Raw genomic sequence first — 15,241 nt, 5'->3', positions numbered from 1 at the left:
TTATTAAAAATTCATTAACAGATTTATTTAAAAACTATTGGACTTATTCACATTAAAAGAAATATCGTCCTTGATAATAAAATAATTTTAAATAAGTATGCTAAAAATAAGCTTACATTGTTATTAAATTTGTAATAAATTTAATTAATTTGTTTTACATAAAATGTTTAGTTATATTTGTGAGATTTAAATTATTTTATTAATATATATTAATATTATGGTATGATACTATTGGAGTGTACGAAGGGCACCTTACGGGCTGGGTCTGTTTCCTTAAAAATGTTGGTACTTAAGCCCTCCTAATATTTTTGGGTGGTTTAGGGTTGATTAATATTGAAAAGGATATTAAGATATTAATATTGACACGGTATCAGTTATATTGTATTAAATGACTTTGCCAAATTCAACAGGAGAATAAATTTAATACTGTAATTACCTATTATCTAGTGAATAATAAATATATTATGTGCATTGGGTAATAATTTTATACTAGAAGCTAATAAAAAAATAAATAAATATTTTTATTTGATTTGGAGGGGTGTGGGGAATTTTTGTTGAATATATTAAAGAACTTAAGCCCCCGCCAATGTAACTCCCTAATTGCGCCTATACCCGAGTTCCCTTTGCTGTATTTTTTCATAGTTACAATAGAAACCGTAATCGACCGTATGTCCGTATTGATGCATCTGGGTAACGAGAACCTAACCTTTCTTAATACAATAGTATATCTTAATATTGTATTATTGATTCTTTTATTATGTCATTATATCGTATGTGTAGTTCTTATTTATATTTATACTATATTACTATAATATTAATATCTTATTTATTTCCATGTCTTAATTATTATAATTTATATTTTATTACTATACTTTAATTTAAGTTTTTTGTACTATTGCCTTTTGGGCCACCGCCCATTAATCGTTACGTATGTTAAATAAATAATCATTATTTTTTGTTAAAATGTGTTAATTTTTTAAATATCTATAGGGGTACGGTAAAGACACATAAAACGATTTTGTATATTTTTTCCTCTTTACTTTTTTAAATATTTGTTATTAAACTTGACGACTCTAATTTAAATTCACTACTAAATTATTATTTTCCATATTTTTGCAATATTTGACCGTAAATGCATATTCATAGTGAAATCATAAATTTTAATCGTATTTCGCGACTGGACAACTTAGAACAATGAGTTTGAGCATTTTCAAATGCTTAGTGATATAATATACTGCAGTGTAATGTATAATTATTTAATTATAATTTATAATATACATTATTTCAACTACAATACAGCGACTAAAAATTACATTTTATTTTAAAACAAATGTGAAGGACGTATTGTTGACATATTTCTGGATGCGTTATATATTGTTGATCGCAGTGGTCCTCTTTCGGGTACTTCTAATTTGGCAACCGACCACAGTTGCAGTTTTGCTGATCCAAATATTAAATAAAAGAACATTATGAAGGTAAACAGGATTATAATTATCCATAAAACAGTGTTCCATTCATCTTTGGTGTTCTATAAAAATATAAAAGTAATTAGGTAATATAGTATACCTAATAATGAATTATCTAATTATAATCACCTAATATCAAATTTACAATAAAAGCATAATATGCATCATACTATACCATGTATACGTAAATTATTTTATTTTAATTAATTATTATAATAATATATACCTCTGCAGGTGACTCTTTATCAAGAATTACTCATGATTTCAAAAACTACAATCATTTTTAAAAATATTAATTTTTTTTATAGCTATATTTGTTTAAGTTTTTATTTTTTGAATAAAAACATACAATTGTAATTTCATTTTTTGAAGCATAATATTTCTTGGAGTATTTCAATACAAAAAATTCAAAATTCTGACTAAAGTAGTTTTCGAGTTAATTAAACATTTAGGAAAGTGGAGTTGTACGGGAGTATACCGCAAAATGTTGGTCTACTACTCCGCTCACCTATACATTAAGCTCATTTTATTTGATAAATTGTTCGTATCATACAAGACAAGTCAACTGAAAATAACTAAAAACTTATAATGTATGCTTAAATTATTTTTGTTATATAATTATAATAATTAAGTTTTAAACATAATTTAACCATATAAAATATAAAACATTGAAATGTTATTAAGAGATAATATGTTTTTATTGTCTGCAGAAAAGTTGTCATTTTTACTTGGTATTCTCACAAAAACCGTCCATATATTATATATAATAGGTAACTTATATTTTCAATTGTGTAGAAACAATTCTATCATTTTTCACATGAACTTTAGAATTAGGAGAGACAAAAAAGAATTAGCTAGAGGTCTAAACGATATTCAAAATTAATAAAAATACTTATTTAAGATATTATTAATAAAAGATTTAAGATTATATACACTGTAACTGCTTAGCTTGTAATTAATATACATTATAATATTTATAGTTATTATATTAGTATGTACGTTATATACCTGATCCCTGATCATTCAAACAAAATTTTATTATTGTTAATAAAACAAATCAATAATTATAAAATTATAATAATAATATAAATATGTTATACATATATTTGTTGTGTATATGGAATATAGATAACTAATAACTAATAGTTACTAAGGTAGAATTGTATTGTTTTAAAAAATAAACTTGATATAAATATTAGATACATTTATCATTAACCTGATTAATATGGTTAATGAGGAATTGTTTTTTTTCCTAATTATACTGTAAAATTATAAAAAAAAATAATTGAACATTTACCGATTCCTAAAACTATAACGACTATAAGTTCATACAGTACTGTATTACCACTATTACAGTTATATAGGTTCTATAGTCTATACGAAACTAACTATAGATATATAGGAACGTAGGCCTCCTGTGTAAACACTTTTTGTGCCTATTTAAAAGTAGGTACCTATTTAATATTATGTTACACTGTTAGGTAGGTACAGTAAAAGTTAAATCACCAGTAAAAACTAGGTTTTATTATTTTATGTTTCCCTATTAGTTTAAAAAATACTTTAAATTATTATCTATCAAAAGTACCAACTAGATTCTTCACTTTCAAACCAGAAAATATAATATTGAAGTTGAAAATCAAAGTATTTTCTGTAGTATTTTATAAATCGCATAAAATATAATAATAATAAAAATTAATTGAAGCTAACGAAAAATAATAAGTTATACTGACTCAAATTTGTTATATTATATAGGTACTTATATCATATATGTATATGTATAATGGAGATACACATAGATTAATTATAATTAAACAATAATAAGTAGTACTTATAATTTTATGATAAATAACTGTATATAAATGGCGCCGAATACGTACTTAAGGTGGTACATTTTCACCACCTAAAATTATGGGTGGTTGGATATTGGATCTACATAATTTTGAAAAACTTACACTAAGAAATAAGTACCTACTTAACATGAACATAATAATACATTAATCATTGATGGAAAATGGAAATAATATTTTTGAGGGTGTCTATAGGTACGGATGAGTGGTTAAAATGTGTATTTGCACCACCTAGGTATTAGAAAGTTGTTCAGTGCCATTATGTACCTATGTTGTCATTGAAATAAAAATATTGAATTGTTTGCTTATATCATTTAAAAAAATAAAGTTGTTTTTGCTGTTGGTACTACTGCGTACTTAAAAATTTTGAAATTGTGATTAAAATTACCATTTAAAAGAAAAAAAATATTTGTATGTGTTTTTAAATTCCATTATAAATTATAATTTAAAAAAACAAAAACATGCATACGACATAAAATGTATCCTATGATGCAATATTGTTTTAATGGTAATCCGGTGATCGGACTTTTATTATAACAATACAATAAAAGTATTAATTATAATATGTATTTGCTTTCTAACTTGTTTAATAATAATACTGTTGACGTAAGTCGCTGGACAGGCAACCACGAATGCGATAAACGTTGAAACACCAGACAGCAAACCTGCATAATTTGGAGCTAAATCGAGGAGTGTCGGAAAGAAGCCTCCGCTATAAGCAAAATCGCCTAAAGCCAAGTTTATTGATATTGCGGCGACGACATGCCATTTGGTGACGTTTTCTTCAAAAATTATGCTCAATAGTGATGTAATAACCATTATACACCCTATTGTTGAATGAATAATACATAATAATATAAATATATAATTAAAATAATTTATTAATTAACAATTTTCAATTACAATACTGTGTTACTGCATTACATACCAATATCAATATTTAAATCGATCCAACTATACCTACTTTTTGTAATTAAATATAAAAAGCAAATAATAAATTTACTTCCTATTTTATGTCAATTGCATCAAATATTAGTCATCCATTAAAAATTCTAAATAATTTTTCTAATTTCATGAATTTGAACTCTTAAAGAATTTTAAAATTGTAGATAGTAAAAATTTAAAATGTCCGAGCTCCAGTGCTCCGTATGATGTCAAACTCAACAAATTAATTTAAAAATGTAAAAAAAATGGTTTTAAAATTAAACTTTACAACAAATTTAAATCTGATTTCAGACATTTTAATGGGTAACTCATTTAGTCAATACAATTATTGGAAAAAGATTTATACTGTTGGATCAAAATAAATAATATCTATTTATTTTTCGGACGGCGTAGCGTTATTAATACATGTGTGTAGTTACATAGTACACACACTAACATGACAAAATGGATAGATATCATCACAGATGATGTTCATCTCCATTTTCCCCCACAACCAAATTTAAGCCGGATTACTTTGAATTTGATTGGTTGGTTTCCCCATATTTTAAAAAGTGGAATAGATCAACAAATCCCATTCTCATGTGTTAACTTTTTTATGAGATAACGAAAACATAAAAGACTTTATGGGCACATGGACGACTACCCTCTATACAAATTAAATCTGTATAATTTAAATTTTACTCATATAATCATAATGATAAAAATAATAAATATTTAACAGTTAAAAGTTAAAACGTATATATCTAATATTTAAAGCAAATGCAAGTAAAATAGTAATATTGTTTAGAAATTGTAAGTAGGTACGTTACCAAAACAACAGTATAGTTTTCGGCACACGGTGTTTGATAGTCCAGTACAGTTCCTGATTATTGGATATGTTGTAGCGTTAAAATTTCGCGTTAAAAACATCAAGATAAATGGTATACAATACAAATATCCACTCTAAAAATTAAAATTAGACCAACTTTAGAATGATGATTAGAATTCCACCAATTATGTTTATTACCTCGTTGGTTGGGATACTCAACATGGTTTGCATGAACATCGGCATGTTATTCATCATAGTGAAAATATTCCACAAAAATGCCGAATAACACATTACGTACGCGATAAATGGCAATGATGTGAATATAGACAACCACGGTATTACTGGCGGCTAAAACACCGCATTTACAAAATATTAAAATGGTTAAGAGATAACCACATTCAGATTGGTACTCATTTTTTAGGAACTTTAATTAGGTAATCTTAAAGAAAATAAATAATATTTTTAGATATAAGACACACATTATACCTACAACTTACACTCAATATTCCGATTGCGAGAAATATGGAGTCTAGACGTCTAGTGGAAGAGATTCATCTATTATCTTTTTGTTTAGTATACCTAGACCTCAAAATGTTTTTATTACTGGAACACGGTTGAATGTTTTAGACGTATAAAGAACTAAAATAATTTATTTTGTATTTGGCTACATTTTTATAAACGATACTGCAATGTTACTGTCAAAAAAAAAATTGGAAATTTATTTAGTATGTTGCAAAAGTTAGGGTTCACGATTTTTTATCATATTTATATTATTAAGATATGCTATCATTATTATCGATTGTCGTGTTTTAAATTTTTTTCTTTTGCGATTTCTTTTGTTGATTACCAATGGTCACAGTGACTATGTATGCGTATCGTATTGTACCTATCTATATAATGTCAACTATAAATTTAAATTTTTACTAACAAATTAACATCGCAAAATAAGTATCAATAATAAAATAGGTAGGTATTACAGTCTACAAGTAACTAGATATTTTATTGCATCAACCAAGTTTAAATCTATTCGACTAACTTTTCGATGATGATCGATAAAAACGAACACAGCCGAAAAGAGACATTCTAGAATTAACCACAGTCTATAGGGGTGAGGGTTATCGCCCATGCTTGCAATATTAACAAACTTATTCTGTATTTATGATAAAAATGTGGTCATAATTCTATTATATAATCATATATTCAAGTCATCCCTCCCTAATCATTCACATATATTGTTATACATTTATAAAAATAGTAATAATATAGAATTAAGTTACCTCTGCGGATATACCAACGTTTTGTAATAGGTATTCGTATTCTTCTGGGGATATTTTTGGGTGATTGTCGGGTACGTCGTACAAATATAGATGCCAATATAATATGAACAAAATGGATATGGTCGCTGAAATTAGTCGCAAATGTATACAATATATATAAATAATTTTGTCCAAATTTGAACTTAGTCTATAAAAATAAATATGCATATATTTTTTAAATTATTTTTTTTTAATACAAACTTCATATGAGGAACTTTAATTTAATTAATTTTTTTTAAAGTAGCTAGTAATTGCATATTTAAAAAAATTTTAACTGTAAAAATATTTACACATTTTAGTGATTTTAACCTATTTTGTCAAAATTTAATTTCAAATACTTACAAAAATAAATTGTTCCTAAGTATTTTAAACTTTTTTACATACGAGTCTTTAAGTGAACAATTTATGTAGAATCTTGTAATAATAAGCTTTCAAGCTTTTTGATCAAGCGAAAAAATTTTATCGACATTCATAGAGATAATAATAATAATAATAAAAATTAAAATATACGATTATTTTTTATTTAACTACAACAAAATAACAAGTCGTTAGAAAAGAAAACTGTTTATGAATTTCTTACTACTAAAATAATTAAAAATTATAGACATTTTATGAATTTTACCGAAATTTTAAATTTAAACGTATAAATAAGAAAATTGGGACTATAATTTTGGTTATTTTTAAATTAATAAATGAGTTTTGAACCTTGAATTAAATTTTCAAGCATTTATACCCCATAAATAATTTTTTTCGACATTTGTAAAAAAAGAAAAATCTCAAATGTCTATAAATACCTCGAAAATCAAATTGAAATTTTCAATTATCTGCGGTTATTTTCTCTAATTACACCAAAAAAATATATTTTGTCAAAAATTGGTTTTTCTAAAAATTATCGCTTTCTCTTTATTTTTTATTTGTTTTCCCTAATTATTTTGAAAAATACTGGTAATTTTTAATTTAACCTCCTTTTTAACTACAATCTAAATCTAATTTACTATTATAGATATTAAAGAAATATCTATGGATAGGCTATTTGTGCTTATCATACAGGAATGAATAAGAAAATATTTTGTGGTTCTCGTGGTCTTAACACAAAGATAAATCATAAAATATAATTTATGATAAGACCTCTGCTAGAATGAGAGGCATCGATAAAAATCTGTCTTTCTCTCTTCCCCATTCCCGCATACTTCCCTCTATTTCAGAGGCTCTCAAACTGTGGGCCGCGCTATATTTTTATATTAAAAATAAATATATATTTTTTGTTGCAAGCAACTGATTCATTAAAAGAATAGGTCATTCAATAAAATATTGTGGGTCTCCAAATTTTAAAAAATTCCCAAAATGGGTCGTTGTTTGGGAAACCTCTGCTCTATTTGATTAATATAGCAACGACCTACCCATTCTTTAATATCTATGTTTGCTATCCGAAGAAACCAACCTGAAAGTTTAAAATTGAAGTATTTTATTCCCTACTTATAGTGTACGCATATAAAAAAAACACATCATAATATTGTAAAATTAATTTATTCATCGCTCCAGTCAGTCTAAAAAACCATATTATAAAAGTAATAACATAGGTATAGAACAACAATTTTGAAAACTTTTCAACGATTAGAACCTAATCCACTAAATTTTGTTGTAACTAACAATAAGTAGATATTATAGGTACTTATTACATATAGTGAACCAGGCAAATGAGTAAATGACAGATCGTAACGGTAAACGGATACAACTTTTAAGGTCTGACTTATTACCATTTTTTTTTTAATAAATTGATCAATACTTTAATATTATAATAACTTGTATCATTATAACCTACATATATAATCAACTGTGGGTAAATGTAAAAAATGTTTTAAGTAATTAATTTGGTTTCTCAAAACTAAATTAACACGTTCCTGAAAATAAAATCATACTGATATTACATATTTTGCACACAATTTGGCCTCTGGTCACCATTTCCCAACCAGCAATCTATATGTATAGAATATATATATATACACTAGTTAGAAGTTGGGTCAACCTCAGTGACGGATATGTATATATTTACCTGGAACGTAAAAGATTAGTGACCATCCGCCATATCCATGAATATTGGAATTGCACAATGCACCACTCATCGGGTAAATCATAATGGTCCCGAAAGAATAACCACTGAAGGCGAAACTAAGTAGAATTGAAGCCTCATCTTCGGACATCCAGGCGCTAAACAACTGGAAAAACGGACCGGCCATCAAACCCTATAAAATCGTGACGTATGCAATAAACTAATACAATAACTTTACAATAATTGTTATTTATGCATACAGAATACAGATTGAACGTGCTAATTTACCATATACATCTCATTTTATATTTTAACATAACTTACCTAGTGCTTATAGTAAGAGATATTTTGTACAATAGTATTATTTCAAATCGTATAACTATACAATAATTCATTGATCTTTTCACTTTTGTATTGTATAAAATCATAATATAGTTTTAAACGTATATACATATAGTAGGTATAAACTATAAAATCCAAAATTTGTGTAAGTCACATTAATAACACTTGAGATAAATAGATTAAGCAATATTTAACATGGCGTAATAATAGTCACAGAAATATCAACATAAAGAGAACATAGCCATACAGATACTTTAAAGGAGCGTTTCCCAAACCGTGGTCAGGGGTCCGCGAACGTAAACTGAATATACTATATTATACTATATATCCGTCGGCAACCCGCGGCCCATGAAGCGATTTTATGCGGCCCGCAATTACAATTATAATTAGTATACAAATATGGAATACCACATTATGTATTAATGTTAGTTGATAAACTGTAAATAAAATAAAATGTATGGCCCGCGAATTTTTTTTTTTTGACCCCTAACACCAAAAAGGTTGCCGACCCCTGCTATATAGTAAATATAAAAACGAAAATTTTGTTTTTATTTAAAAGGTCCGCAATCATTTGTACTATCTCTATGGGGTCCGGCAGAAAAAAAGTTTAGGAAACGCTGCTTTAAAGTATTAATTTTTCGTATTATCCTACCAATTAAAATTATAAATTTATATAACGCATGAACTTTTTATAATACTAATTTAGTAAAAAATATGTAAACATAAAATGTGTAACAAATAAAAATAAAATATCGTTTATTCAGTGCAAAAACGAAAATGACTTATAGCCGCAGTGTTAGGTAAGTTATTTTAAAAAGTAACAAAGTTACGTTATTCGTTATTTCAAATATTTTTATTTAAATTACATTTGCGTTACCTAAAATTATTTTTATCGCGTAACATTACTTTTTCATTAATAAAATAGGGCATTAAAAATAACGTTACTTTTTACTCCCAGTCATAAGTTATAAATCATAACTCATTTTAATTAAATTCTATTTTTAAACCGAACTGTTTTTCTTCTGCTAATAAAATGATAATATAATTTCCGGAATTTTCTATAATATTGTTAACTATTATTGGAATCTAAAATAAATATAATTGATTTTTAATTTTTCTATAATATCCCATCACGATGCATTAGTTTGTTTTTGTAAATACAAAACATTTAAACATTTAAAACTATTATTTTAATAACGTGGAAAATAATGTCATAGTGCGTTACTTCGTAGAAATTACTATTAAAAAGAAATTTCATTCCAACTGCTTTACTTTAAGTAAAACGTAATGAAATAACTGCTACGTTACTGAAAAAGTTAGAAATCAAAAATTATTCAATATTCACTATAAGTTTTTCATGTGTATTTGATAAATTATACAAAATCGTTTTACAAAGAGGGACTTTCATTTAATATTAGTGATCGCTCATCAGTCAGTTTTGAATATTAATACTTTTCCTCAATCATGCCCTACACATATTATATAATCTGTGTGAGAACAATTATCGGACCTAACTCCCACCTCTTTATCTCAAACATGTTTTTTATTTATAATACCGGTGTTTTAAATAGTATAGTGTTTTAAATACCATTAGAAATTAAATTTTTATAGACGTTAACCAATTGCATTATTTACCGCAAACATCCCTTGAACAAGACGGCAAGCAAAAAACAATTCCGTATGCACCTGCGCAGCTAATGGACATAACAAATGAATGATGACGTTTCCGTATCCAGCAACCATAAACGGGAGTTTGGCACCGTAACTGTTTGAAATAATTCCTCCCACCATTGTAGTCAATACATATCCATAGAGGAACGAGCCCAAAATACGGCCACGGGTTGCTGAGTCCCATTCGAACTCGCAATTCTGTATAGATTATAGGGTGCACACACTATATAATATTATATTATAATAGTTATTTTAAATTATAAGTTATGAATAAAGAGTTACAACTTAAAGTTAGGATTTTTAGTAAAATTAAGAAACGCATAAATTACATTCACATAAACAATATAAAAAACACCTACCTCCAATGGATATTGTACTATTACAGGTATAAAAACATATATTATGTACTCTTTTATAGCGTTAACGAGCAGATGTACACGATAAATCTAATAATAATAAATAATATAACGTATAATAAATAGGTACCTAATGAAAAATAAAAAATGTATTTAAGGCTAAAAATTTAAAACTAAATTAAATATAACTGTTGTATATAATTATAATAACTATTATAATTTATAACTACGGTTTAAGATAGTCTATCTTAAATCGTGTTTAAAGCGTAGATACCTACCTGGTCACCTATAATAGTAATTTAAATAGTCATAAAGGTATATATAACTGTAGAAGTATATTACACGAGGCGCACATAATATAATAATATTCAGGACTGGTATTGAATAAACGTACGCACGGTAGAAAGAACTGATGACGAAACTTTTTTTATATATATACGATATACCTAATTATTATCGTAAAAATCATATAGATACTCATACTCGTAATTAAATTCATATTTTTTTATAAACGTAGCTTATTTATAGGTGATGGTGATGTTAGCGAAGTGATTTCACTTAATGGGAAAGGCCACCGCAAATTACTACAATCAATCCATTACAGATGTTAGATCGATCAAAACTCGTGGACAATAATTAAATTGTCCATAAATAGCTTTAATTAGGTATTAATGATATTATAGCTCTGAATTTTTAATTTTAAATATCCTTACATGTTTAGTTAAGTTAATGACGACACTACTTTTGTTGTTACGACAATAGTCGTCAAATGACAAGTGTGAGGAGACTGGAAGGGTTAACCTACGACGGATTCAAATATAAAATTCAATAAAAATACACATAATATATTATAATGAATTTATATGAATGGTAAATATAAAATATTACGACGTGTATACCTGTTTACGATCTATCCACGGTAGCGTGGGCATAGTAGCTTCGTTCAGTTCACACGTTAAGTTACCAACAGGCTTAGACATGCACAGCAGCGCTATTCCAAGATTATCTCTGAGCATAGCCATCTGAATCGCGGCCAAAAAAACACAAAATGCTATGGACAAACGACAAGAACCCCATAACTTGGGTTTTGAGACCTGAACTAAAATAAGGTACATAGTTAATAAGGTATTTTAAATTAGTTATTATATAATTTAAAATTTTATGAGCTAAAAAAAATGTAAATCAATTATCCTGACAAGATGTATAGCTAGAAGTCAGTAGGTAAATAAAGGAAGAGTTACCACTATTAAAATAAATAAAATATATTTGCAACCCCCGAAAAATATCTTGCGTATTCATATTTTTATTATAACCATGTTAAATTTTGCTGTTCTATTAAAATTGTTTAATGGTTAATGGCCGGGGAGGATATAATTATGACGTACACATTTTTTAATTGAACCAAAATTTCACTATGGGTCATGGCCCATTTGTCCCTCTCCCTCCCTATATACGCCATTGTTTTAAATTATATATTTAAATTAATGTAGGTTTTATTACTATGATTTATTATAAAATAGTAAAAGTCTGGACTGGTTAGTCGCATTGACATAGGTAAGTACTTACGATCTACATGATTGGACATTTTTCAAGGCAATCTATACACAGAAATTTATTTTATTAAACATTTATTATTAAGGTAATCTGTAACCATAGAAACATTTTACTTATTATGTAGATGTCTCGTATAGATACTAAATTACTATACAATATTAATTGTAATTAATATTTTACTAATCAATGACTTCAAATATAAAGGTAATAATATAATATAGTAATAATATATATTTATTACTATTTAGGCAACGATTAATTCGATTAAATGATTTTATAATAAATATATGATAATTATAGGTATAATATAATTTGCGGATTTTTATCGAATATACGATAAATTCAAATTTTGTAACGACATAAATGTGCACAAAAAGGAACTGCCCAAAATTCCAAAAACGTGTTTGAAAATAATAATACAGTACACTACCTAACTAGTATTTTCAATGCAAAATATTTTTTTGACAGTTTTTCTTTCAGCTTATCTAGTAAAACTAAAATAAATACACAAGGGTCAATCATTTAGCTTTGGTAAAATTGTATCACAAATTGTTATAATACAACTCAAAATAAACTTCTTCATTATATGACACAAATTTGATATCATGAATCAACACTCATTTTAAATATGTACCTATTTCAAATAAATAATAAATTAAAAATATTTTTCTACATTATAAAATTATATTCTTATCTAAAATATTGCGTAATTGGTAGAAAACTTATGAATATATTAAGTATAAGGTATATTTTACTTTCAAAAATATATATGAAAGTTTAAATGCCATGTTCGAACATCTGTTTGATTATAATACAACTTATTTCTATTTATGGCATGGATCATTTAACATTTTTAAGAACAATTTATTTTCTTTCAAATAAAACACATTCCAAATTTTCAATGAAAACTATTTGGATGACATTACATTTTTTTCTGATAATTAAAAAATTATACAAGTACAAGTAGTTAAAAAAATATTGATTGAAACTTAAAAAGTACCTAAACTAAAATATTTCTTCAAATTTAAGATAATACTACAGATGACTAGTGATTACTTAACTACTCTATATAAGCAAGTGTCAAAATAAAAACCGTACTTAAAATAGGATTGATATTTGTCCTGGTTTTAACAGCATATTATGGTGTCCCGACCGGCGACCAGTCATTTGTCATTCAGTTTTTCCTGGCTAATAGAAATTGAAAGAAAATAACATTTAATATTATATTGTTTAATAATAAAACATAGAAAAATAAAATATTATTAATTGTAGGTACTGTATCATTTAATAACTATTATATACTATATGCCTATACAGGGTGATTTTTTTATCAAACAACACTCATTATTTCCAAAAGTATTCATGTTTTTGAAAATATTTTTTTACATAGTTTCTAATTGTTAAAAAAACAACATTTTTATAAAAAAATTATATTTTTTATCCTTACGGGTAACCCCGTACCACTCCACTCCGCGTCATTCAAAAAAGTAAAAAACTTAAAAAATTACAAGGATAAAAAATATTTAAAAATATAAATTTTTTATACAAATGTTGTTTTTTTAACAATTAGAAACTATGTAAAAAAATATTTTCAAAAACATGAATACTTTTGGGAATAATGAGTGTTGTTTGATAAAAAAATCACCCTGTATAGAAAACTAAATCTAATCAACATGGTTTTAGGGTTAGGACTTAAGTACATGTCGCAATAACGAGTTAACTATAAGCGTTATATCAATAAAAAAGTTCATATGATGTCCTGATTTTAAAATCTGGCCATCCTAACATAACAACTTCAATGAATTATAAAGATACCATCATCTATATTCTATATATTTCTATATAATGTCTATTTCTATAATAAAGGCACTCTTTATTTTAAGTGTCGGTTAGATGTATAATAAAAAACTGATAATTTAATATTAACTAAAATGTTTAATTAAAAATATGATGGTATTAAGTAGATGGGTAGGTTGGTAAAATATATTAGACTACCTATATAGTCTCTGAACAATTTCAAGTTCTTCAAGCCACTATAACAGGGGTGGTCACTTTTTTTGGTCACAATCTACTAAAAATATACTTCACCTTTGAGGATCGACTTCCATAACAATTTTTTTATATTATTGAATAACTATTGTTAAGAAACTTACTTGCATAAGTGTATAATATACACTTAAAATAAATTCTAACATGATCAACTTTGAAATTGTCCGTGATCGACCATTTAGTCGCTCCTGCACTATAATATAATGACTACCTATATTATATTAAATTATCTTGAACGATGGATAAGAACTGTAACTGTCAAATCTAATAATGATTATTAGAATAACAACTAGATTCCAACATTCAAACAAAAGTAATTTTACAAATTTTACAATTTACAATTGTATTCTTCAAGCTTTTATGTGGTAAATATTAACTTTATATCACAAATTAAAATATACTGATTACTTATAATATATCATATTAATTAGTGCTTTACAGACAGCAATATCTTTCAGGTTAAATATGCAATATTTTTTTCATTATTACTATATATTTATGAATTTAATATTTAACCTCGTATTTAACTGAACAATTAGAAAATGTTTTATAATTTAATACTTTTGGCAGTATGTTACTACTAGTAAAAGTACATAAATCTATTTAACAAATTTAGACTTCAATTAATTTTAATCTTCATTTAAAAAACGTAAGTAAAATTACTTAAATTTCTCCATCTCAACAATTATAAATAATACTGGAAAGGTTTCTTTATGGGGAATTAATATTTTTTTTAACTTTATTTGTTTTAATTTGATCAAATAATATATTTATTTTTATGGAATATTTTTAGTCAAAATTTTAATTTTCAATAATGAAGCAAAACATTGTAAAACA

The 15,241-nt window shown here is 25.9% G+C and overlaps 1 protein-coding gene across 3 annotated transcripts; it reads right to left on the bottom strand.

Annotated features, from left to right (window-relative positions):
- Positions 1-1,242: 1,242 nt before the first annotated feature.
- LOC114124077 (sialin) lies at positions 1,243-13,666 on the bottom strand. Of its 3 annotated transcripts, none has more exons than XM_050198420.1 (9): positions 13,454-13,666; positions 11,701-11,900; positions 10,410-10,643; positions 8,436-8,625; positions 6,344-6,468; positions 5,265-5,414; positions 5,068-5,200; positions 3,896-4,140; positions 1,243-1,528 (listed from the first exon to the last, which is right to left on the bottom strand). In XM_050198420.1, the coding sequence occupies exons 2-9, from the start codon at positions 11,821-11,823 to the stop codon at positions 1,322-1,324; spliced, it is 1,407 nt and encodes a 468-aa protein (XP_050054377.1). In that variant the 5' UTR covers positions 11,824-11,900; positions 13,454-13,666; the 3' UTR covers positions 1,243-1,321. The 3 variants fall into 3 exon arrangements, with proteins under 3 accessions (XP_050054377.1, XP_027843046.1, XP_050054378.1); XM_027987245.2 differs by lacking the exon at positions 13,454-13,666 and adding an exon at positions 12,368-12,474; XM_050198421.1 differs by lacking the exon at positions 13,454-13,666 and adding an exon at positions 11,515-11,602 and having other exon boundaries at positions 11,701-11,834.
- Positions 13,667-15,241: the final 1,575 nt, after the last annotated feature.

The sequence above is a fragment of the Aphis gossypii genome, chromosome 1, assembly GCF_020184175.1.
Source record: "Aphis gossypii isolate Hap1 chromosome 1, ASM2018417v2, whole genome shotgun sequence".
NCBI lineage: Eukaryota > Metazoa > Arthropoda > Insecta > Hemiptera > Aphididae > Aphis > Aphis gossypii.
This window is presented reverse-complemented; position numbering and strand designations above follow the sequence as displayed.

What these genes read in the sequence shown, in the direction of transcription:
- LOC114124077 (XM_027987245.2), bottom strand. An exon ending in CGTGGATAGATCGTAAACAG is followed by an intron (nt 10,644 to 11,700) that starts GTATACACGTCG and finishes TAATCTATACAG; the next exon opens with AATTGCGAGTTCGAATGGGA. An exon ending in ACTAATCTTTTACGTTCCAG is followed by an intron (nt 6,469 to 8,435) that starts GTAAATATATAC and finishes GACTAATTTCAG; the next exon opens with CGACCATATCCATTTTGTTC.